General features: G+C 43.8%; 1 protein-coding gene across 1 annotated transcript; it reads right to left on the bottom strand.

The window, feature by feature from the left end:
* Window positions 1-472: 472 nt before the first annotated feature.
* LOC309623514 (butyrophilin subfamily 1 member A1-like) lies at window positions 473-26,286 on the bottom strand. The gene is given in 5 exon segments (XM_082380459.1): window positions 473-16,471; window positions 16,475-16,585; window positions 18,087-18,142; window positions 24,133-24,604; window positions 25,320-26,286. Coding segments are annotated over 5 exon segments (1,230 nt in total). The 5' UTR covers window positions 25,512-26,286; the 3' UTR covers window positions 473-16,072.
* Between the last annotated feature and the right edge of the window lie 35 nt (window positions 26,287-26,321).

The raw sequence follows: 26,321 nt of genomic DNA on the forward strand, positions 1-26,321 counted from the left end.
TGTTTTTGGCTGGGGAATTATTTCCATATGATTTCCCAAGGAACGGGGCCCACTGCTTCACTTCCTGTTGAGAATCTGAGCGTAGTGTTTGCTTGCTGCCTGTAGCAAGATTTGGACTTTAAGGTTTGGGACTTCCACAATGGCCACTGGAAACGTAGCCTGCGGGACAGCCTCGTGGGTTTAATAAATGAGCACACAACTGCCCCGAGGACACCAAGACGCCTCTGGCTGTGGCTTTAGAACAAAGCTGGACACAAATGTAAGGGAGGAAAAATCATATTCCCTCAACCCTTCTGAGTTCTTGGCTGAGACCCCGTAATAAAGCTAAACAAGAGAAAAACAAAGACGTTTATTGACACGTATACCTCAGGTATGCATAGGAGAAACCTCAGGAAAATGAGTAACAGAGCAGCAGCTTAGATCTCTGGCTTAGATGGCATCTTCAACAAAGAACAATGTTTATGGAGAAATGACAGGGAAAGCAGTTTTAGGCTTCCAAGGTCGTAAAATGAGCAGGTAAACTAATGGTACGTAATGCTAGTTAGTAAGGTTTGTTACATGTAGATCCTACCCCACCGCCACCGCCCCCCCCCCACCCCAGCCCCATGCCATCTCCAAACTGATAAGATTAGAATTGTCTCCAAATCTTTCCTGTGGAGAGGGGACAGGACTACCTCTAAATGTGTGTCCTGCTTTTAGATAGATGGGGAAAGGCAGGGAGCTTGTATTTGCTTCTCAAGCACCTCTGGCTCAAAATAATTGTTACCAAACCAAACTTGGGTCTGCTCGACCATGCGTAGTAAATCCAATCCACTAACACCGGTTGTGGTGAAGGAAAATGCAGCATTTATTGTAAAGGCGCCAATACAAGGAGGACACGTGGCTCTAAAACCCCCGAACTCCCCCGAAGGGTTTCAGCAAGGCATTTTTAAAGGCCAGGTGAGGGAGGGGGGAATCTCAGGGTATGTGATCAGCCCCTGCACAATTCTCTGATTGGTTGATGGTGAGGTAACAGGGTGGTTAACATTATCAACCTTAGGCTCCAGTAGGTCTGGGGCCCCATGATCATCAAGTAGTTAATTTCTTCCATTTGGTGGTGGTTTTAGCATTTGTAAAACAACTCAGGAAATGTGCATCAGATATCAGAGGATATGGGGGAAGGGTCTGTCCCAGGAAAGCCTCCTAGGGTCCTGCTTGGTTACATAACCTTTATGCCAAATGAGATGTTTTGGGGTGACATGCTGCTACCATCCACCAGTCGAGAGAAAAAAAATGAGCTTCAGTGATACCTGTTGGCAAATAGACTGATTTTCAGCTTTACAAATATTACTCCTGCTGACTTCTGCATCCCCAGGGTACCACCCAGTGTTCTAGGTTCAGAGAGACCACAATGAACATGCAAGCTCCTGCACGTGCCCTGATACCTTTGTGAGTGACGGGTAACAATCTATGCCATATCTATCCTACAGTGGGTGAACCCATACACTGGGAGTAGATGATCTCCTACACTGGCATTAGGTGAACTCCTACACTGGCACTAGGAGAGCTCTTGCGTTGGCAGTTAGTGCTGGCAGTTGGTGACCCCTATGCTAGCAACAGATGATTTACACTAGCAGTTGATCTCCTACACTAGCAGTAGCTGAGCTCATACGCTATCAGTTGGTGAACTCCTACTTGGGTAGTTGATAAGCATTCTGGAGGAAAATAAAGCTGGATGGATGTAGAGTAAGCCAGGGCAGTGCAGGATGTGGTCAGCCATTCCTGGGGCTTCCAGAACAACCATAAGTATTGCCTACCAAGTTTTTAAATGCCCAGAACCTCTTCCCCTAGATGACTCAGCCAGCAGACCAATGGGGAGACAGGAAAGAAGCTGTGAAGATAAAAATCATTCTGGGTTGATCAGTGCTTAAAAAGCAATTACTCAGGATGGCATGACGGAGACCTCAGAAGGAGGAGGGAGTGGCTACTACAATACTTAAGGCATTAGTAAGTGTGTTCAAAAGAATGTTTGAAAAATAAAAGCAGCAGTTCTGGGGCTATGTCCCTGGTCAGTCTCTGTCAGTCTCTTTTGCTTCCCCATCTCCTGGGCATGTAATGTATCCACAAGATTGGGTTAAAAGACAAAGTGTCCTTTTTCACTTGTTTCCTCCACATTAACTCATCTAATAGCAAGTCTGTGTGGTAACGTCCCATTTCACACCTGAGACAACAGGAGAGGAGGGCTATGTCTCCTGGAACAGAACTGGGATTTTAAATAACTTTACTGACTAATTTTCATACCCTCAACCTCACTGGTTTGTAAATGTACAAGTCAGTGATTTTCATTAACTTCCTGGTCGAGCAATGTGCACTGTGCACCCCGTCACTCTTGGTGCACGTTGGAGTCATTCCCAGAGTGGAGCCTGGCCGGCGACCTGCAGGGCGAGACTTCGCGCCCTGCACCCCTGTCTTCAGCCGTGCATGCCCTACTGCAGCAGTGACCCCAGTATCGAAAGTCCTGAGAGCTACATCCCAGCTGGTGGTTCTGAGGGTATATGAAAAGATATACAGCATTGCTAATCATCAGAGAAATGCAAATCAAAACCACAATGAGGAATCCTCTCACACCTGTTAGAATAACTATCATAGAAAGACAAGAGATAACAAGTGCTAGTGAGGGTGTGAAGAAAAGCGAACCCATGTGTACTGTTGGTGGGGTTATAAATTAGTGCAGCTAGTATGGAAACCAGTATAGAGGTTCTTAAAAATATTAAAAATAGAACTGCCATGTCATCCAGAAATTCCACTTCTGAGAATATATCCTAAGGAAATGAAATGAAAACACTATGTTGGAGAGAGATTTGTATCCCCATGTTCATAACAGCCTTATTTACAATAGCCAAGACATGGAGACCACATAAGTGTCTGTCGATGGATGAATGGATAAAGAAGTGGTGTTTGTATTTACAAAGGTCTGTCCCTGTCTTCATCCACATTCTGCCTGAGTGGTGATGGATGCTGTAGATCTCAGTTGCTGCTGAATTCAAGGAAGTGTACCACAACCCTTGCCTCTCCACTGGCTGCAATTGTTTCTTTTTATCAACAGGACCCACTTGGGGGATCCCATGCCAGTTGCAAGTAACTGGGTTCCCAGGGGTGAAAGGGAGGAGGTGCAAACCTGGAGAAGTGTCTGGGTGCTTAAGTGGGACCCTTCATCCTGGCACCTGACCTGCCGGGGAGTGCCCAGCTGGGCTTGCTTCTTTTGGCCTCTGCCTACCCACCCAACCCCCCTCCCTGACTCCTTCCATTGGGGGAGGTCTGCCATTCTCCCCTTTTGACTCAAATCCCTACACTACCAGGAGGGGGAGAATGCCAAGCTATCCACCTGGGGCCAGGAATGGCCCCTGCCATGGTCATCTCAAGCACCTGACCAGCATCTGCCCAAGTCAAATTCCAGCCTGATGGTTGCTTTCTGTAAAGCCTCCTGCAAGTTACAACAGGTCTGGACATGAGTTTGCTCGTCTACAACATGACTGTTGTTATTGACTGAATTGTGACCCCTCAAATTCATATGTCGGAGTTCCAACCCCCAGGACCTCAGAGTGTGACTCTATTTGGAGACAGGGTCTTTAAAGAGGTGATTAAGTTTAAATAAGGTCATTGGGGTGAGCCTTGATCTTATACGACTGATGTCTTTATAAGAAGAGGAGACTAGGACACAAAAATGTTGACCATATGAAGACATAGAGAGAAGATGGTCATCTACAGGCCAAGGAGAGAGGCCTCAGGAAAAGCCAGCCCTGCCTACACCTTGACCTTAGACTTCTAGTTTCCAGGACTGTGAGAGAATAAATGTCTGTTGTTTAAACTGCCCAGTCTGTGGTATTTGTTATGCAGCCTGAGCTGACTGACACAGCAGTCATGATAGTTCTTATCTGAGAGCAGAGTAGGTGGGTTGAGCATGTGAGTATGATATACAAAACTGGCAATGGCGGTCTTGTGTTTGCCATTACCATCCCTCCACTATTAATTGTTTCAAACATTTATCAGAGGCCTGATGACCAGCACCTTGCCTGCTCTGACTGCCTCATGCTCACAGCTGACCCAGAAGATGTGAGTCTTCATTTTCATGCATGCTTTATGCATGGAGAAACTGAGGCATAAGGAGACTGCCTGAGTTGCCCAAGCTCAAGAGCAAGAAGCTGGAGAATTCCAGGTCTGATTTGAAGCTTTCTCTATTCCCCACTTCCAGTGAGCTGGCTCCTCCACCGAGCCTCAGTACACATACTCACCTCCTTTCATATGTTATGTGGGCTTTCACTACTGTTGTCACCATTTTATTGAGGTGTGACTGACTACAGTAAACTGCACATTTGAAATGCACTTTCCGACAACATACGTATATACCTGTGAAACTGTCACCACAATTAAGATACTGAAGGTATTTACCATTCTCAAGTTTCTTCTTGCCCCTTCATCATCCCTCCCTTTAGACCCCCTACGATGTGTGTGTTTTCCAACACCACCAAGCAATTAACTCAATTCCTACACTATCTACTTGGAAGTAGCATCAGACCTCACAGGTTAAGGGCTCAATCCTACAAGACTGCCCCCCAACTTCAGGTGCCAATTGCAAGTCCAGGTTGTCACCCGTGCTTCTCACCAGTGGGCTGTAGATCAGAAGTTCCCATGACCTACTCCTTGGATTTGATTAATTTACTAGAGTGGCTCACAGAACTCAGAGAAACATTTTGCTTAGCAGATTATTAGTTTATTCTTAAAGGATGTAACTCAGAAACAACCAGATGGAAGAGATGCATAGGGCGTGGTTTGTGGGAAGAGGCATGGAGCTCCCATGCCCTCTCTAGGCCTGCCACTCTCCCCAGATCTCCACATTTTCACTGACCTCTTCAAACCCAGTACTTTTGGGTTTTTATGGAGGCTTTATTACATAGGTATGTTGATTAAGTCACAGGCCTTTGGTGATTGATTCACCCTCCAGTCTCTCTCTGGAAATCAGGGGGTGGGGCTGAGAGTTCCAACCATCTAATCATGGGTTGATTCCTCTGGCAACCAGCTCCCATCCTTAGGGGTTTTCCAAAAATCACCTCATTAACATAAACTCAAGTGTGGGGTTGACAGGGACTTGTTGTGAGCAACAAAATACACCTTTATGGCCCTCATTACAACAATTCCAAGGATTTCAGGAGCTCTGTGTAAGGAATGCGGTTGAAGAATAAATATATATTTATTATAAACCACAATATCACCCTCCCAACTCCAGGCCTCCAAGAAACCACTGATCTGCTTTTTTTTCCATATTGATTAGTTTGCATTTTCTAGAGTTCTTTATAAATAGAATCCTTCAGTGTATAAAAGTTTTAGTCCGCTTTCTTTCTCTCAGCATGATTTTTCCAAGATTCATCCATATTGCTGCATCTATCAGAAGCTTAATCCCTTTTACTGCTAGTGTGGATACCAAGATTTGTTTATCCATTCACCTGTGGATGGATATTTGGGTTGTTTCCAAGTGTTTGGCTATTACAAAGAAAGCTGCTAAGAATGTTTGTGAGTCTTTCTGTAGACCTATATTTTCCTTTCTCTAGATGAATGCCAAGGAGCAGAATCCCTGGGCCTTCTGTTAGGCATATGTTTAACTTTTAAAGAAACTATCAGTGTTTTCAAAAGTGGTTGAAATATTTTACATTCTGACCTGCAGTGTATGAGTGTTCTGGTAACTTCACATCTTGCCACCACTGGTAGGGCCTGTCTTCTACATTTTAGGGATTCTAATAGTTGTGGCATGTTGCTGCATTGTGGTTTTAATATCCACTTCCCGAATAACTAACCATGAGCCTCTTTTTGTGTGCTTATTTGCCTCTGTATCTCATCCTTGGATAGTGTCTCTTCAAATCTTGTTAATTTAAAAAATGTGTTTGTTTGTTTCCTTACTGAGTTTTGAGAGTTCTTCTATGTTTTCTTCTAGGAGTTTTATAGTTTTAGGTTTTATATTATTTTTATCATCTGTTTTGAGTTAAATTTTGTGTATGACATGAATTATAGATTCAAAGTAAGTTTGGGGGGATATATTTTATCAAATTATTCCAGTACCATTTCCTGGAAGGACTATCCTTTCTCCTTCGTTAAAGATCAGTTGAATATATATATATATATCTCTATTTCTAGACTCTATTTTGTTCCATTGATTAAGTTTTTCTTTTTATCAACACCACACTGTCTTTTTTTTTCTTAATAAGAATTTCTTTTATGTAAGTATGGCTACATACTGGATTTATCTCCCCAGTATGGGTCATTACCAATGTCGTAAGTGTTTCCAGAAAAGATTTCTGCCATTATTACCAAGTTTTTATTAGCAATTGAAGTGTGGGAAATGTGACAACAGATTTTCTGCTAATACCACACTGTCTTGATTACTACAGCTTTGTAATATATGTTGAAGTTAGGTAAATTTAGACCTTCTTTTCTAAGTTGTTTTGGATATTATAAGTCCTTTGCATTTCCAAATGAATTTAGAATCAGCTTGTCAATTTCCAGACAAAAATCTTCCTGGGGTTTGGATTGGGATTGCATTGAAATTATAAATCAATCTGGGGAGAAGTTCTCTGATCCATGAATAAGATGTATCTCTTTATCTATTTAGGTTCTCTTTAATTTCTCTCAGCAATGTTAGTTAGTTTTCAGTGTCCAGGTCTTACACATCTTTTTATCCCTATGTATTTAACATCTTTTATGCTACTGTAAGTGATACAGTTTTTTTTAATGGTATTTTTCCTTTTATTTTCTTTTTAAGAATAGGATCATACTGTTTAGTACTCTTTTTTTCCCCCTTGAATATCTTTTTAAAAAATTGTCTTAGTGTCACATAACATACATAAAGTGCATATAAAGTGTACAACTCAGTGAATTTTTACATATGTATAGACGTTTGCAACCATTGCCCACATTAAGAGATAGAGCATTTCCAGCCCCCAGGAAGGTTCCTGTGCCCTCTTCCCAGCCATAAACCTTCCCAGAAGTAGCCTCTATCCGGACTTCTATCATGATAGATTAGCTCTGCCTGTCCTTGAGCTTTATAGAAATATAAATCTCCAACAGCATGTTTGTGTGTGAGTGTGTCTGGCTCCTTTCTCTCAACATATTGTCTGTCAGATTCATTCTTGTCATTTGACTATATTTTCATGTCAACTGTTCTTCAAGGTTATTTTTCAGCTGCTAAACTGGTCAATATTCCCATGATGGACATTTAAATTAGTTCCAGATTTTCTTGTTATACCCAGCACTTTGATGCCCAGCCTTGTAACTAGCTCTTTATACCCATCTCTGATTATTTGTAGACTTGTCATGGACTTGGTGGGCTCTGTGAGGCCCATGGAGGGATTCGGGTTTCACAGTCAATTGTTTGCAGGATCTGGAATGAGTTCTAGATTTTTCCATCTCTCACTCTAAATCACCTTAAAGGAAGGATGCTAAGGAAGAAAGGGGAGGAGGGACAGCAGTGGCCCTGCTGAGGGACCAGGGCTCTTTTCCCCTCACCCAAGAACCACCTCTTTATCCAAAAACTGTTCCCACCAGCGTCCTCCTTTGGCCAGCAGGGAGCGTCGGAGGCTCGTAGTGCATGGAGAAAGTCTCAGCCTCTGAGTTTCCCTCCTCCCATCCCGTCCCTAAAATAACTCCCCTAACATTTCCCAGCCTTCAACTCCCTTAATCCCAGCACCGTGCCATTTCATAGATGCCATCACATGACCAAAGTCACACATCGAATAAGGAGCAGGATCAGAATTTGAACTCCAGGCCATCCGACTCCGTGGTCTTTGCTCTGGTCTACACCACTGATGTCCTCCGGTGCACGGTTTCGCTGTCCACTTTGTATAAATTGAAGAGACTACAGACGTAAATTAGAATCTCCTCTCCAGCGTTTATCAGCCACGTGCTGTCCCTGCGGTTAATCCACGTCTCCAACATCTCAGGTTCCTCATCTGTGCAATAGGATAATATAGTTCCTCCCTCATAGGTGTATATGATACAGTTTTTAAAATGTCAATTTCTGACTGTGTGCAAGCTTAGAAAAATGCAATTGATTTTTAAAATATTGCTCTTGTTTCCTACAAACTTTCTGACTCATTTATTAGTTCAACTAGCTTTTTCATATATTCCGTTGTATTTTCTACATAGACTGTCATATCATCTGTAAATATAGACAGTTTTACTTCCTTTCATATCTGGGTGACTTCTGTTTCTCTTTCTTTCCTTATTGCACCGGCTAGTACCTCCAGTACAACACAGAATATCAGTGGTGAGAGCAGACATCTTTGTCTTATACCTGATATTTGAGAAAAAACATGCTGTCTTTCACCATTAAATGTGATAAGAGCTGTAGGTTTTTCATAGATGCCCTTAATCAGGTAAAGTAAATTTTATTTTAGCTTGCTGAGAGTTTTATTGGGAGTGATGTTGGGTTTTGTCAAAAGAATTTTGTGTGTTTATGAGGTGATTGTATGGTTTTTCTTTCTCTTTTTTTTCTCCTTTCTCTATCTGTTAATATGAGAAATTATTGATTTTGGAAGTTAAGCCAACCTTTTATCCCCAGAAGAAATCTCACTGGGTCATAGTGTATTTTAATTTTTATATATTATTGGATGTAACTTGCTAATATATTGTTAAGAATGTTTGCATCTATGTGTGTTAGGGATATTGGTCTGTAGTTTTCTTTTTTGATTATATCTTTGTTTGCTTTTTGTATCAGAGTAGTGCTGGCCTCATAGAATGAATTGGGAGGCACTGCCCCTTCTTCCAGTTTCACAAAGAATTTGTGCAGAATTGGTAACATTTCCTCCTTAAATGTTTGATAGAGTTTGCCAGGGAAGCCATCTGGGGCTAGGTTTTCTTTGTGGGAAAGTATTTTTTTATTGTAAATTCAATTTATTTTAAATGAATAAGTTTATCTATTCATTTTATTATACTTTTCAGAGTGAATTTGGGTAGTTTATTTTTTCAATATAGAAATGTTTATTATAATGATCTACTATTACCCTTTTAATATCTGTAGATTCTTTCCTGATGTCATCTCTCTTACTCGATATTAGTAATGTGGGTCTTATTTCTCTCTTGACCAGTCTGGCTAGACTTTTATCAAATTTATTGATCTTGTCAAAGAATCAACTTTTGGCTTCGCTGATTTTTTTTTCCTATTGTTTTTCCTTTTTATATTACATCAATTCCCTTTTTTTTTTTTTTTAATAATGAAACTCTCTAGGAGTTAAGCCAGCATTTAATTTATTTATTTATTTTTGGCTGTGTTGGGTCTTCGTTTCTGTGTGAGGGCTTTTTCTAGTTGTGGCGAGCTGAGGCCACTCTTCATTGCGTTGCGCGGGCCTCTCACTATCGCGGCCTCTCTTGTTGCGGAGCACAGGCTCCAGACGCACAGGCTCAGTAGTTGTGGCTCACGGGCCCAGTTGCTCCGCGGCATATGGGATCCTCCCAGACCAGGGCATGAACCCGCGTCCCCTGCATCGGCAGGCAGACTCTCAACCACTGTGCCACCAGGGAAGCCCTCTGGTTTCTTAAAGTAAAAGATGAGGTCACTGATTTGAAACTTTCCATCTTTTCTAATATAGGAAATTTTGTGCTATAATTGTTTTCCCAGATAATTCTTTAGTAGCTTCCCACAAATTTTGATATGTTGTATTTTCCTAACTATCTAGTTCAAAATCCTTTCTAATTTTCATTTTGACCTCCTGTTTAACACATGGGTTATTTAGAAGTATGTTATTTAATGTCCAAAGATTTTGTAATTTTCCAGAGATCTCTCTGTTATTACTTCTAATTGAATTCAATTGTGATCAGAAAACATACTTTGTATGACTTGACTCCTTTTACATTCAGTGAGAATTGTTTTATGGTTCAGAACATGGTCTATCTTAGTAAATGTTCTGTTTGCATTTGAAAAAGATGTGTTTTCTGCTGTTGGATTCACTTTTCTGTAAATGTCAGTTTGGTTCAAATCAATCAATCATGATTGATAGTCTATCAAAAGTTCTCTAAATCTTTGCTGATTGATTTGTTGCCTATTTATTTACCAATTATTGGAAGAGGGTGTATTGAAATCTCTAACTGTAATTGTGGATGTGTCATTTCTTATTGCAGTGTTATCGGTTTTTGCTATATGTATTTTGAAGTTCTATTATTGGGTGCACAGATATTTAAGATTGCTATATCCTTCTGGTGAATTATCATAAAATAACCTTTAACTCTGGTAATATTCTTTGCTCTGAAATCTACTTCTGCTATTCATGTAGTCACTCCAGTTTTCTTTTCTTTAGTGTAACATGATATGTTTTTATACTTTTAACTTATTTGTGTCTTTATATTTAAAATGTGTTTATTGTTAGCAGCATATAGTTACATCTTTTCTTTTTTAAACCCAATCTGACAATCTCCGCCCTTTAATTGTAATGTTTTGTTCTTTTATGAATTAGCTTTTTATGTTGTGTAATAAAATATCACAACTTTAGTGGTTTAAAAGAACATCCATTTATTATCTCACAGTTCTGTGGGCCAGAAGTCCAGCTGGGCTCTGCTTAGGTCCCACAAGGCCAAAATCAAGATGTCTTGGTGAGCTTGCTCTTTCTTGAAGGCTCTGGGGAGAATCTGCTCCCAGAATCACTCAGGTAGTTGACTGAATCCAGTTCCCGTGGCTTCAGCCCATGGGATGGTAGAGAACTACAAAGAAAATCTTCTCCCAACTCAGAAAATTCCTTCACAAAGGTGAAAGAGAAAGCAAATAGTTCTATTTGAATACACATTAAACCAGAATGTGATGTGCACCACAGGCAACCCACTAAAGAAATTGCAAAGACAGAAAGATGTATCACCCTATTATATAGCTGGGTGGACAAAACTCATTTAAAGTTCTGCCTCCAATTTTCAATGTGTTGAAGGGGTTTCTCCACAGCACCAAGCAATGTTCTGACACCAGCTGAGTGTCCTACAATTCAACTCAATTCTGACACTATTTTCCTGAAGATGGCATCAGATTCCACAAGTTAAGGGCTCGGTCCGTTAAGACTGCTCCCCTCTCCTGCTTCAGATGGCAATCATAAGTCCAGGTTGTCACCTGTGCTTCTGAACAACCAACAATAAATCAGAGGTTCCCATGACACCCTCCCTGAGCTTCAGACACCAGTTGAAAGTCCAGATCATTACCGGTACTTCTGACCAACTGGCTGTAAATCAGAAGTTCCCATGACCCCCTCCTTGGGTTTGATTAATTTCCTACAGCAGCTTACAGATCTCAGGAAACCTGTACACACTCACTAGATTACCAATTTATTACAAAGAATATTAAAGGGTATGAATCGACAGCCAGAAGAAGAGATACATAGGGTGAATTCCCAAACAAAGAAGCTTCTGTCTAAACTGGTCCTTTGGGGTTTTTATGGAGGTTTCATGACTTAGGTGTGATTGATTAAATTATTGTCACCTGGTAATTGATTTAACCTCTAGCCCCTCTCCCCTTCCTGGAAATCAGGAGATGGGATTGAAAGTCCCAACCCTTTATTCTAGGTTGGTTCCCCAGGCAACAAGCCCCCATCTTTAGGGGATTTCCAAAAGTCACTTCATTAACATACACCCAGTTGTGGTGGAAAGGGACTTGTTAGGAATAACAAGACACCCACTTTACCTTTGTGGCTCTGAAGCATTTTCAGGAACTGAAATGCTCTTCGGGAGGAGAGACCAAATATTAATAACAAAAAATGTTCCCATTGTTTTCATCGCTTAGGAAATTCCAAGGGTTTTGGGAGCTTTGGGCCAGGAACTGTGGACAAAGACCAAGTATATATGAGAAATGTATTTTGGTGATCTGAATGACCAAATATATATTTCTTATAAATTCTGTGCCATTATATTCATGTTTTCAAGATGAAATGCTAATTTTCTCTGTGACTGGAGGTGGAGTTTATCATTTGCATTCAGATAACAGCTGAAGTTAGCCCTGTCTCCTCCCTGGATGTGGGGAGATGGGGCCTGAAGGGGATCAGGACATCACAAAATATGCCTCTTTGGCATAAGAATTATTTCAAGATGAAGGCATTTGAGGCTTCAGAATCCCTTATCTGTCTAAAGCAGAGCCTCCTCCCAAAATTCAAGTGTCATAAATGCCCTCCAGAGTAGCCCTAATCTTCTCCCGTGTTTGCTCCCATATCCATGATGTAAGTGTTAATCAACTTCTGTTTGTTTGTCCCTTGTTAATCTGTCTCTAGTTGAATTTACAGGGCCCCATCTGGAGGAGAGCCTAAGATGGGTGGAAGAAAAAGACTTTTCCCCCTCCCTACAGGCATTATCTTCTTTGCTACATTTCAAGGAAATGGCTCCTGAAGCAAACATGCCTGGGTTGTGGGACTGGCCAGAAAATTAGTTAGCCTTTCACCTTATAATACAAATCCATGCCAAGCCTAAAAATGCTCTTTCCATAAGTATCAAAATAAAAGTGGCACGGTGAATTCTCAACTTCACTTTTTCTTTCCTGCTGATACACAGAAGATGGTGCAAGATGGTGCGTTTTCAAGGCAAGCAGTCTGAAACAATGAAGCAGGATCTCATTCCTCTGTTAAACCACATAATAACTGCAGATGTATGGAGAGCTCACTGCTCATCCCTTGGACGTGCATGGTCTCCTCTATCCCACCTGGGAGATGGAGATGACCTTTTTTTAAATTTAATTTAATTAATTTATTTATTTATTTTTGGCTGTGTTGGGTCTTCGTTTCTGTGCGAGGGCTTTCTCTAGCTGCGGCAAGTGGGGGCCACTTTTCATCGCGGTGCGCGGGCCTCTCACTATCGCGGCCTCTCTTGTTGCGGAAGCACAGGCTCCAGACGCGCAGGCTCAGTAGTTGTGGCTCACAGACCCAGTTGCTCCGCAGCATGTGGGATCTTCCCAGACCAGGGCTCGAACCCGTGTCCCCTGCATTGGCAGGCGGATTCTCAACCACTGCACCACCAGGGAAGCCCTGGAGATGACCTTTGTAGGGGAACAGAATTTGCCACCCCAAAATGTCTCTCCGGCATGTGGATTATTTCGAGTTGAAACCAATCTAGGCCCAAGAGACTCAGGAAGAAACATTGACCTTCCCCCAACTGCCTAAAGAATTTTGGTAGGGGGTCTATTACCAGGAGGGAACTATTACCATAGATAACTATAGCATGAACTGGGTGTGGTTGACAAGGAGTAACCTAGCAAAGTCAGCTTTTTAAATTACTCTCTGGGTCCCATGGTCTTTTCAGGGGCACAGCAAACATTTATTTACCAAACATTTGCTTTTCCATCTCCATGTGAATTGTCTTCCTCCCATTTGAAGTCCCAAACCACCACCACCAACATCCTCTTTTGTCTTTAGGCGAAGATGGTATTTAAGGTGAGGGTTTCAGCTATTTTGGTGAGTTACTCAGTTTTCCTGGGTCTCTCCCATGTATACATGTTATTAAACTTTTGTTTGATTTTCTCCTGTTAATCTGTCTCTTGTCAATTTAATTCTTAGACCAGCGAGAGAAACCTGGACGGGTAGAGGAAAAATTCTTCCTGACAATACACATTTTTAGCCATCCTAAATATTTATTGAATGGGTCATGGAATAAAGTGTCATAAATAGATACTGTAATAGTTGAATTGTGTCCCCCAAAGATGTCTGTGGATGAAAAAATTAATCAGTAGTCGATCTAAGAAAGAAATAGAAAATTTTATTTGCACCAACCTGAGGATTATAGCCTGGGAGACAATCTTTCAGAAAGCTCTGAGGACTGTTCTGCCAAGTAGAGGTCAAAGCACAGTTAATATAGTTTCTGAGGCAAATGATTAGACCTCAAGTGACGTATTGACATATTGATAGTTTACATAGTTCAGATCTGCATGTGACCATGGCAGGATTGAGAAAGGAATGTTATCTCCTAGGGAGTTACCTTGCTGGTGCCAGAAGAAAATTGCTCTTTCCAACCAATCAGGCATTCCTGTATCTTCTAAGGACTCCGGTTAATGTATAATGCAGATGCACAATGCACACTAAAGGGGAGGGGATAGTGACCCACACAGCAGAGAGAATTTTATGTTTCAATTTTTCTTGTCCTGCCTTAAAAATAATTTGTTTCATCACATGTAAATCTTACCTTAATAAAAGAGGCATTTCCATGGCATTTTCTGGCCACTCCACTCACTGACTACCTTATGCTCCCAATTCTGAACTCCAAAGTGCCGGATATGGAGAGCACTTTCATAAAACTGACCTCACCTTTGTATGAGGAACTTGACTCTGAAAAACATTTATAGATTTCTATAGGGTCCTTGTATTCCCTGTTCATCTTATTCGGAGAGGGCACTGCCATGCAGGAAGGTGTTCTTGTCCTTCAGCCCTTGTGTCCCAACTCCACGCCCCCTGTGGTGGGCTGAACAGGGACCCCCCAAGAGATGTGTTTTAAGTCCTAACCCCTGCACCTGTGAGTGGGAGCTTCTCTGCAAATAGTGTTTTGCAGATGTAACTAAGGATCTTGGAGGACATCATCCTGGGTTAGGGTGGGCTCTGAATCCAGTATCCTTGTAAGAGAAAGGAGAGGGAGATTTGCGACATGGAAACACAAGGAGATGGCCACATGATGACAGAGGCAGAGACTGGTGTGATGTGGCTGCAAGCCCAGGAAGGCCTGGAGCACCAGGAGCTAGGAGAGAGGCATGGAACGGATTCTCCCTCAGAGGCTCCAAAAGAAACCGACACTGCTGCCATCTTGATTTATAATGTCTGATCTCCAGAACTGTGAGAGAATACATTCCTGTAGTTTTAAGTCCTCCAGTGGGTGGTACTTTGTTAGGTCAGCCCCAGGGCACTACTACAAGACCCCCAGTGCTCCACTCTGGGGTGGGGACCCTGACTCTACAAAGCTCTTGTCTACTGCTCCCCATTAGATCAGGCAAGGGGAAGCACACAGACTGGGGGACAGTCCCAATTCTGTCCTCTCAGGACCACCTGTCCTCACAGTTCTGGACCCCAGTTTGCACATTCTCAGCACTCTGTGGAACCAGCCACACAGGCCTCTGAGCAGTGTCTTCTGAAGCTCCCATGCTCTTCCTCCCATCTCCTCTCTGACCCCTGACACAGGGGTGGAAGTGGCTTCTGGCAGCATGAGCGCTGCCATATCTCCGTGTTCTTGCCTTCTCTTCTGAGCTCTTCAATTCCAGCGTAGTCTCTCTTGGAACTGCTGGTGTGGTCTCTGCCCCAACAGGACCCTGACTGACGCAAAGGGCAAGACTGGGAGCCCTGGAATCTTTGGTCCACCTGGCCCTGTGCTAGACTGTCATGGTGAGGGAGGAAGAGAGGTAGGTCAGATGTCTGGGTGGTTGTGAGAAGGTGGAGGAGCAAGAGGAGGAAGGCTGGCATTTACTGAACAACTAGTACATGTCTGGCACTGAGCTCAATGTTTTCCATATGTCCCCAAACATATTTCAAAAAATCACCCAATGGTGTATAATAATATGATGTATCAGTCAGCCCAGCCTTTATAACAAATATCACAGACTGGGAGGCTTAAACAAGAAAAATTTATTTTCTTAGTTCTGGAAGCTGGAAGTGTGAGATAAAGGTGTCAGCAGGGTTGGTTCCTTCCGATGCCTCTCTCTTTGGTGTGTAGATGGCCATCTTCTCCCTGTGTCCTCACATGGCCATCCCTCTGTGTGTGTCTGTGTCTTAATCTCCTCTTCTTATAAGGACCTCAGTCACATTGGATTAGTGCCCACTCTGGGGACCACATTTTACCTTAATAACCACTTTAAGGTCTCTTTCTCTAAATACAGTCACATTCTGAGGTTCTGGCGGTTAGGGCTCCAACATATGAATTTTGGCAGGGGACAAAATTCAGCTCATAACATATTGTCATCATTTTGCAGAGGAGAAAAATGAAGATAAGAAGGATAATATACAAAGTTGCATCCTTGTGCATGGCCCAGCTGGGATTTAGGAGATGGGACGTGTTTCCCACAGAGCTGGGCTGGGCTGGGGAGAATGGGGGCCCCCTCAGAGGAGACTTCCTGTCCTCATGCTGTCCGTGATCCCATGGAGAGTCCAAGGCCTGTTGGGACCAGTGTCCTGATCAGATGGTTAGGGGGCTGGGGTCCTGTGTCCAGACCAGCAGAAGCAGCCACAGTGGGGCTGAGAAAGAGTCCAGAGGACATGTAGATGAGGAATGTGCCAGCCACTCTGTGGAAGGAGATCTTGCCCGACTCACAGTCCAGGAGATAGCCCACCTGACACAGGAGCTCTGAAGGGTAGAGGGGAACCTTCAGGAAGGTGAGGGCCCAGGGCACCTTCTTATACAACTCTGAGGCCCAGAGTCTATGTTGGGGGAACCTGGGGACTATTCCCTTCCATCCTAAGCTCTTCAGACACATATCCAGGTTCCAGGCTTTCTTGCACTCCACCTGGACCTCCCAGTACTATCTCCTGGAAGGGAACTGCTCCCAGCCCAGCATACAAGGGTCCTGGTCAAATCTGCTGGGGTTATTGGGCAGTTCCTGCTCAAAGAGCAACTCCGTGGTACTCTTTCCATCCTCAGAGAGGGTGAGTTTGTGGTGTCAGGGTCCAGGAATGAAAGAGAAGAGGGTCAGGTTTAGTGGTGTGAACCCCTGACCCACACTTCTACACTGAGGGGACCTGGGGTTCTCTGGGGTAGATGGACCCACAGTCACCCTGGGAATATTTTTTGCTGTCTCTGTTTTCTTCCAGGGACCCCATGCAAACAGCACATCCCAGAGCAGGCAAGGCAACTTCAGGTGGGAGCTTGGGTCTTACTCCTAGGAATGAGGAGACACAGCATGTGCGTCATTGCATGGTCTGCTCATTGCCCAGTGTTCCAGTTTCCAGTGTGTGTGTGTGTGTGTGTGTGTGTGTGTGTGTGTGTGTGAGAGAGAGAGAGAGAGAGAGAGATAGTGACAGTAAGAGACAGTATTAGAGAGACAGAGAGAGATACAAAGACAGACAAAGATACAGAGTCAGAGAGATACAGAGAGAAAGAGAGGGAGAGAGCGGCAGTGAGAGAGACAGAGACATAGGAAGACACTGGAGGACCTGAGAGGGCCCAAGTGTACCTGGGAGGTCACGGGATGACTTGGGCAGACACAGGAAGATATGGGAGGACACCAGATGGTACCGCATGTGCATTGATGCAGGTACTATTGGACAGCTGTGGCATCAAACATTAAGGAATCCTGTTGGGGAAACCCAGAGAGAGATCTTAACAGCCCCCAGTGCTGAGACAAATATTTTCCCAAACAGACCACTTCTCTCCCATCTGGAGCTCTGCCCCACTGTCCCTCTTGATGCTCTTGTTACCGAACTCAGGTTCAGCTGCTCATGGCTCAAGAATCCAGTACTGAGAGACAAGTGTTGGGTAAAAGGAAATATATCTTTATTGAGGAAGCTGACAATCTGAGGGAGAAGGTGGTCTCATGTCCCCAAAAATGAACTCTCCACTGTCAATCAGGGAGCAAGAATTTTGAAGGGGGACATTTCAGGGGTATACATGCAAAGGGTGTGGAGAACAGCACAGTCAGCTCAAACAATCATCTTGAATTTGGTCATGTGGTGTTCTGGTCAGTGTCACCTTGATTGTTTTAAGTATAGTTAATCTTTTAACTCCAGGGTCGGTTTGTTCTCATTTCCTGAGGCCAGTTCTTGGAACTGTGCAAGATGCAGAGGATTATATGGTGGCTATGGTCTGGTCATCATGGAGTTAACTTCTACCTGGTGGAGGTTTCAGTATTTGCAAAACAATTCCAAGGATATGGCTCAGAATATTATTTATAACCCTTGAGGGGGAACTAAGTGTCCTTGACTTTGTTTAATGGCTAAACTATTATTATTTTGTCTTGTTTGCCTATTTTCTTTTGTTTCTGCATTTTCTCACTTCTCTGATTAAATTTATTCTTTGGAACTCAGGGAAGGCCTAGGAAGCTAAAGGTTTTCTACAAACAAGAGACAGGCAGGGGACTCAGGGTGGTGGGGGGGTGGGAATCTGTCCCGTAAAGACCCCATATGGTCCTGCTCAGTTACACTCTCAGGCACCCAGTAGGTAAACTGGGTAGAAGGTCTGTCTATACCTGGGCTCCCTAAGAGAGGCAGGAAGGGCATTTGGGGACCAGCTGAGTGCCCAGCTGTTCTGGAAGCCGTGTTTTCATCCTGGCACCAGCACTAGAGCCACAGCCCAGCCTGTCCATTCTAAAGCCCCTATGCTGTTGTTTGCTTGGGTCTCCACTGGGATTTCTTAGTAATTCATGTTTCCTGAACTCCCATCCCATCGGCTTGATAGAATCCGTATTCTACTATCAAAACCCCAGATTTCTCCCCAAACATCTCCTTTCCTCCTTCTTAAAGTGATACCATGTTCCTGTTAGATTGCTAGCAAAGTCTATTTGTCTGTTTTCCCTCAAAATTCTCAATTCTGCTTCACACATTCTCCCTGGTCTCCTCCACCCAAACCCCTTCCCCATAGAGTCCAGGCTATGGGGATGGAGCTCACCCACCTTGCATCTCCATTATGATCAAACAACGACTCCCTGGCTGGCCAATTAGCCTAGCTCAACTATTCCAAATCTTCTCATCATTAAAAAAATTCACATTAAAAAATAGTTCCAGACTTACAAAGAAGTTGCAAAATAGCATAAAGAATATGCATAGGACAATATCTTTCATAACCACAGGAAAAGGATCAAACCAGAAAATTAACATTCATACAAAACTATTCAATAACCACATCACAATCCCAGATCCTACTCAAATTTTGCCAACTCTTCCCCTTTCAGCCTTTTCTGATTAGTTTGCTATTGTTATTATTTCTTAATTGCTAAAAAGCATTCCGCTGTTCTTCTTATGGGCAACACTGGATGGACAATGGACTGTGCTTAGTTTTAGCAATTATGAACAAGGCTGCTAAGAACATTCTTGTCCGGGTCTTTCTGTGGGCATATGTTCTCTATTGTATGCCTAGGAATTAAAGTCATGGGTCCGGGGTAACTGAACTTTTAAATTTATGATTAACTGCCACACCGTCCCCAAAGTGTTGCCATTTTGTATCCTCATCAAGCATCTTTGACAACGTCAATATCCCTGAGGACGAATCCTTTGGTCCCCTGGTTACCAATTCCTGACATCGACGTCACCAGCTCTAATGCATCTTACATCCATCCGTTCATCCCTCCACCATTTTTACTTTTCTTCTCTTCTTGGTTGGTGCAGGTTCTTTGCTCATGGATCGTTATAACCCTTCTCTAGCAACCATTCTCAGTGATGTCCTTTAGGACAAAATCAAACACTGCAGGAGCCTCTGGGGATCTAACAGAGGAGGATGTGCAATCCTGCTAGACTCCTATCTCACACTATTCACACTATTCTTATTCCTCTCTGTGCAGCTCAAACCTGTGTCTCAACCCACCCACAGCTGTAGACAATTTCCTCTGCAAATTGTTCTCTTTGCTCATTTCCTTCATCCTTGCAGACTTCTTCTCTCATCACAGTGGATCATTCCTTTTAGGCAACAAATGTGCCCTATTACCTTTTGCCTTGAATTCAAACCAAACCAACAAAAGAACTTTCCTTGATTTCCCACTCTCCCATTTTTAGCTCAGCCTAATAGAAATAATGTTGAAAATTTCTACACAGTTATCTCCATGGGCAGCAACTCCCTACATTTACCACACTTGCCAATTTTTTCAAGGTCATTTTTCTTTCTTCATCTCACTCTACTTCTCAGCTGGCCATTCCCTCAACACATTTTATCTCTCGATTTTCGTGGAGAAGTATTTTCTGGTCCCTCACACAACTCTGTTCAGTCTTTTTGTTTGTTTTGTTTTGTTTTGTTTTTTGTTTTTGTTTTTGTTTTTTTCTTCTCTGATGGGAGTCATCCTGCTTATCCAGACTTTAAAATATTGGGGTTCTCCAAGACTAGATCTGGATCTTCTTTGTCCTGTATATTTCCTTTTTTTTCTTCTTTTCTAAATCTTATTCCTTTTTAAAAGACATTTGTAGGCATTCTTTAAAGAAGAATGCCTTTTAGGCTTAAAAGATAAATTGAGTAAATGGCATGGTGGCTTCCCAAATGTTATTCACTTTCATTATTTTAAACACCAGATATATGCAGTGAACTCCAATTCCTATCTTCAGTCCAAATTTCTGCCGGGAACTCTAGACTAGTACATCTCATGATTTATTTGACGTCTCCAATTGGATGTCTGAAAATATTTCCATCTTAAGATGTCCAAGACAGTTTTCACTTTTTTGGCCTAAATCTGTCTTGTTTCTCCCCAAGCCTCTCTCTTTTCAGTAGATTGAGCTGCTGTGACCCAGTTACTTACACGGCTGAGGATCAGCTTGATCCCTCCCTTTTCTTACGCCTTCTCAACTCTGCTTCTTTTAGCTCCAGGACCCATCTTATGTCTGTTCTCACGCGCTTCATCCATCAATGTATCTCCCCTGCTTAAAACCCCCCAGTCATCTTGCACTGCACCTCACACGAATCTGGACTCCCTACAATGGTCTTCCCGGCTCTGCTGGCGTCTCACCCACACTCCCAGCTCTCACTCATCACAGCCCTCCGCTCTCCCCACGGTGGGGCAGGGTCCGCTCCTACTTCCCACATGGCTGCAGTCTCCCCATCACCCAGCCCCCTGTTTAGATGGCACCATCCTCCAGCAGGGTCTGCTGATCCTATGTGGCCAACTTCATTGTTGTATCCATTTCAATTCTATATTTATCCCCGTTTATTCTAGTTTTAGCTCAAAAACTTCACTGGATTATCACTTGCATGCCCACCTACATTCTACACCCTAGGAAGATGGGAGGAAGCCATCTTCCTCACTAATAAATACCTGGTTGCTGGCACATGAGGTACTCAGTCACTATTCTAAATGAATGAATGAATGAATGAACAAATGAATGAGTTCTCTGTGTCTTTTCCTTCTTTGACAGGTGGCTGTATTTGGATGAGGTCTCCCCATTTTCCACAAGTCCTCTCACTTGCTCCATCTCTTGCCCTTTCCTGGTCCTGGGGGTTCCCTTTCCACAGGCAGACTCCCCCCTCTCCACCCCACGCCTCCCACCTAACGAGATAGTTCCTGAGGTGGAAAGTCACTGTTTTCCCCACTGTCCATGGCAACAGTGTTCCCCTGGTGCCCTGTCTCAGAAAAGTGGACTCCCTGGCATCTCCCACAGGCAGGACTCTCACTTCCATAAGCTCTCCCAGGGCCTCAGAAAATGAAAGAGAAGGAGCTAAGGCCTCTTGGGGCAGCTAAAACTTGACTTTTACAAGAATGTGGTTGCCACTCACCAGTATTTGACATAGCATTTCTGCACCTGGGTATAGAAAGGAACGCACACACACATGAATATTCAACATGCACTCACATGGGCACACACATATGCATACACATATACACGCACACATAAATGTGTGCACACAACACACGTACAAATACATGCACGTGCACACAGGCAAACATGCACGGACACACATACACACAAATGCCCACACTTATGCTCATGTGCACATGCATCCAGACATGCATACACATGCACGTATACACGCTACACACAAGAACACGCATGCACACAATTAGGCACATATGTGCACACACACAGAGGAAAGAGCATCAGGATGCAGGCTGAAGCCAGAAACAATCTGGATTTGCCTCGTGGTAGCCTTTGTTCACCCCCTCTCTGCATCCTCTTGAGTAACTCTGAACTTCCCACACTTATATCCATCATAAACAAGTGTTTGTGAGAGAGAAGCCAGGATCCATATGTCATTGAAGAAAGGCCCTTTCTGCCCTTTCCTATTTTCCCGAGACAAGCACCCCTGCCCTTTCACCCTTCCTCCATTAAATCAGGTTAGTGTTTCTGGCTCCCTTTGCTTTTGGCAAAGGGGTCAGGGATAGGACTTGAGATGGCTTGGGGGGCAGAGGCTCAAAGCCTCCAAGAATGGTCCTCACCATAGATAAGGTTGTCCTCTCTATAGCTTGCAATAAAACAAAAAGATGTGAAACTGTGGGGTTCAGCTTATCAAGTGGGGCCAAAGCTCATGTTCGGGGAAGCTAAGTCAAAACAGGACTTACGAAGCTCTTCTTAACATCTCTCTGTAAAAGAAGAACAAATACATGTTTTTTAGTGCCCAATAAAACAATAACAGAGATCGTCTTATTCCTAGGGAAAACTGTAAGAGCATAGCTTGTTGACCCAAGACCTCCCTTCAACCTTCTAAGTCATAATGCAGGCTTTACAACCAGCCAAAGGATGGTCTTTACTCTGCTCCCAAAATAGGGGCCTGACATCTACAGGCAAGTACCCAGCTCCTGAAATGACATAAGAGGCAGAGAATGGAGTGAACGGTTGAGTGGAACAATCGATATTGATGATAATCCTAACAATAAGCACAAACTCTCTCCATGTGCCAGACACACTGCTGCGTTTGATCACTCTGGCAGGCTTTCAGAATGGTTTCATCACCCCCAACTAACGGATAGTCATGCTCAAGCTCAGATACGTCTGTTTCCCTGAGGGAGACCCACCAACCTTCCCAAAATCACCTGGTGAAGAATAACCTGGAATCCCTCAGAGACAGAGGGTTTTCACTGTACATAAAGTAATTGGGCAATCCCAGAGCTGGGGCTGCCACAGGTCATTCCATTTCTACTGTAATTGAGGACACCCAAAGGAAAGCCTTAACACAGGGCTTCGCATGAGTGTCCCTGGTTTGCACACCCTGGGGGATCCCTGCTCACTGTGGAATGGAGGGTCCCCATTCTTCCTGGCTCACCATCCCTGCACCTCTGCCCCACATGCCCCCTCTCCTTCCAGCCACTGTCTATACGTTTCCCCTTGTCGATGCTGTAAGATGCAGGTGATTCCAGCTGTTGCAAGTCCCACTGCAAGCAGGATCAGAGGCACAGCTATTTTTTACACCATGGTCTGGAACTCTTTGTGGGGAGCTGAAGGGGTTTCCAGGGAGTCAAGAATATCAGGGTGAAAGAGCTTCTTTGTTCTCAGGATATAGATGCTACAGGGTTCATGGGTCTAGGGTCATGATGTTTACAAACTACTCTGAAATGCTTAAGAGAAACATATGTGTATTTATATAGATAGAGCTAGACAGATGCACAGAAGAGAGATAGAAGACAGAGAGAAAGGTAAAAAAAAGTGGCAGAATGTTAAACATTTGGTGAATCTGAGTGAAGAGTGCACAGAATTCTGTGTATTATTCTTTCAAATTTCTGTAAGTTTGAAATTATTTAGAAATAAAAAAATTATGCACACAAACTTGAAAGTCATTGAGATGTCTTTCAGAGGGTGATTGGATAAATAAACTGTGCTACATCCAGACCATAGAATATTATTCAGCATTAAAAAGAAATGGACTGTCAAGCTGTGAAAAGGTATGGAAAAACCATAAATGCATATTACTAAGTGAAAGAAGCCATTCAAAAAGGCTACGTACTGTATGATTCCAACTGTATGACATTCTGGAAAAGCAAAACTATGTAGACAAAAAAAGATCCCTGGTTGCCTGGAGTTGGTCGGTTGGGATAATAGGTGGACACAGAGGGTTTTCAGGACAGTGAAACTCTTCTGCGTGATACTGTGATGGTGGATCCACGTATTATACATTTGTTCCAGCCCATAGAAGACACAACACCAAGAGTGAACCCTAATGTAAACGATGGACTCTTGGTGATGATGATGCGTCAATATAGGTTCATCAGTTACAACAAATGTACCATTCTGATGGGGGATGTTGATAATGGGGGAGGCTGTGTATGTATGGGGGCAGGGGGTATATGGGGAAATCTTTGTATCTTCCCTCTCAATTTTGCTGTGAGCCTGAAACTTCTCTAAAGGTAAAGTCTATTAAAAAACACTTGAAAGTTTATATGTAATGAATGTTTCTCTTTCCTCTAGAGGCAGAGCTCACCTGGGGTCACACTTTGCACCCCATCTTTGTTCTGCTTCAGTATTCAGCACCCAAAACTGTGTGTTTCCCTTGACCCCACCCCTCCCACCTCCATCAGGCCGTGGACAGAGCTCTGCTACCCTAGCCACTCTTGCTATAAGCCTCTAGGCTCCCTCCTAATGTCCTGGCATCCGGGGCCATAAGGGCCTGCACTCAGAACTTTAAAGGCCAGAACTGAACACTCACCTGGCAGGTCGATCTTGTCCACCTTCCTCTCCAGGAGGAGAGGGTTAAAGATGGGGCAGGAGAGGCCCTTCACAGCCCCATACTGGAGAGTCACGTTGGACACCACAGTCCAGAGGCCAGTCGTTGGTGAGGCTGAGAGATTGATCACAGAAGGTAGAGTATGTCCCCTGAAGTCTCTCCAGTCCACCTGTGGCTCTGCGTACCAGGCTGCCGAGGTGCACTCTGCCCAGACACCTTCATCCTGGTCAACTTGCACTCGAATTATGGGCTCCATGCCCAGCCCTTCGGGAAAAGACATCTGCTCCAATCTGCAGTTGCCGCTGCTTCCATTAGAAAAATTAAAATATTGAGAATTTCCAATAGGTGTTCGGAGTTTTTCACAGACTACCTACCCTGTGTAATATTTATTGATATATTCCAAAAATGTTGGAATATATTCCCAGAAAAAAAAAACAGAAAATTTTCAGGAAGATATTGAAAAATTAGCACCTCTTTATCTTTTGGTCTTTCCCTCTCTCTGACCCTCTCTGTGTCTCATTGTTTCTGTCTCTTTCTTTCCATCTCTCTCTCTGTCTCTTTTTCCCTCTTTCTGTTTTTGCCTCTAACTTTCTGTCTGTTTCTGCCTCTATCTTTCTGTCTGTTTCTCTGTCTCTGTCTCTCTGTCTGTTTCTCTATATCTCTGTGTATCCCTGTCTCTCTCTGTGTCTGGCTCTCTATCTCTCTCCCATCCTCCCTTCTGTCCCCACTTTTCCAGGTCAATAGGGTAAGGAAGGGAAGGAAAATTAGGAAACAAAAGCACAAAAACAGAATCACGTTTCCCGAGAAACTGCCCTTGTGCAAAGCACCTGAAAAATGGGTTTGCTTTAAAGCACATGTTGTGGAAAGTTCTCAGGCTTAGGAACTTTGGGTTACAAGAGGGATGAGCTGGAGCCTGGACTAAGTTTGGGGATGAAGCTCCCAGGGAGACCAGAGGCCCCACCAGCTGAACTTACCTGCCACCCTCAGCCAGAGCATAGCCTCCTCAGACATGGTGCTGTTGAACTGGCAGTGGAATGTCCCATTAGCAAAAGTCATGACATTATGTATTATCACAGCTGCTTGGCTCTAGGCCATATGGTCCTCACAAAGGTTGTCCTTCCCCGATACAGCTCCAAGTGCTCTTGCTGCACGTCCTCCCCTCTCCTATGCACATGCACAGCTTTGGTGGGCTGGTCCGTGTACCACCGCAGCTCCATGTCCTCAGCACTGATGTTGGGAGACAGGTAGCATGGTAGCTCCGCATCTTTCCCCACCATGACCTGAACAGGCTTGCCAGGCCCTAAGACCTTGAAATCAGCTTTCCCTTGTAGGGGCAGATCCAATAGAACTAGTTAGACCAAGTGCAAGGAGACCAGTGTCTCTCCCACCCACACCCCTGCTCCTCTTAGAGGAATCTTTGGATCCTGAGCTGATGTGGGAAGGCGTCAGCTCTGCTCCCCTCTGGAGTTCCTCTTCTTACACTGGGCATTTTTTTTTTTTTAATATAAATTTATTTATTTATTTATTTATTTATTTATGGCTGTGTTGGGTCTTCGTTTCTGTGCAAGGGCTTTCTCTAGTTGCGGCAAGCGGGGGCCACTCTTCATCGCGGTGTGCGGGCCTCTCACTGTCGCGGCCTCTCTTGTTGCGGAGCACAGGCTCCAGACGCGCAGGCTCAGTAGCTGTGGCTCACGGGCCTAGTCGCTCTGCGGCATGTGGGATCTTCCCAGACCAGGGCTCGAACCCGTGTCCCCTGCATTGGCAGGCAGATTCTCAACCACTGCGCCACCAGGGAAGCCCAACACTGGGCATTTTTTAACATGGTGAAGGGAAAGCTCTCATACCATTTCCGGGGATGACACTGGACAGGAGCTGCAGAAGAACGAAGATGATGGGGCAGATGGGTAGGAAGGTGTCTTGACCACGTGTCTCTGCCATCCCTGTTGGGGACAAAGAGACCCATGCTCTGGACATCGGAGACAAGGCGGGGACCAAATTAATTTCTTTGTATGTGTCTCTCTGTCCATCTGTCTCTATCTCCATTTTCTCTCTGTCTCTGTCTCTCTCTTTTTGTCTTGGTAGGAGAC

Source organism: Balaenoptera borealis, assembly GCF_965194805.1.
Source record: "Balaenoptera borealis genome assembly, chromosome: 2".
Lineage (NCBI taxonomy): Eukaryota > Metazoa > Chordata > Mammalia > Artiodactyla > Balaenopteridae > Balaenoptera > Balaenoptera borealis.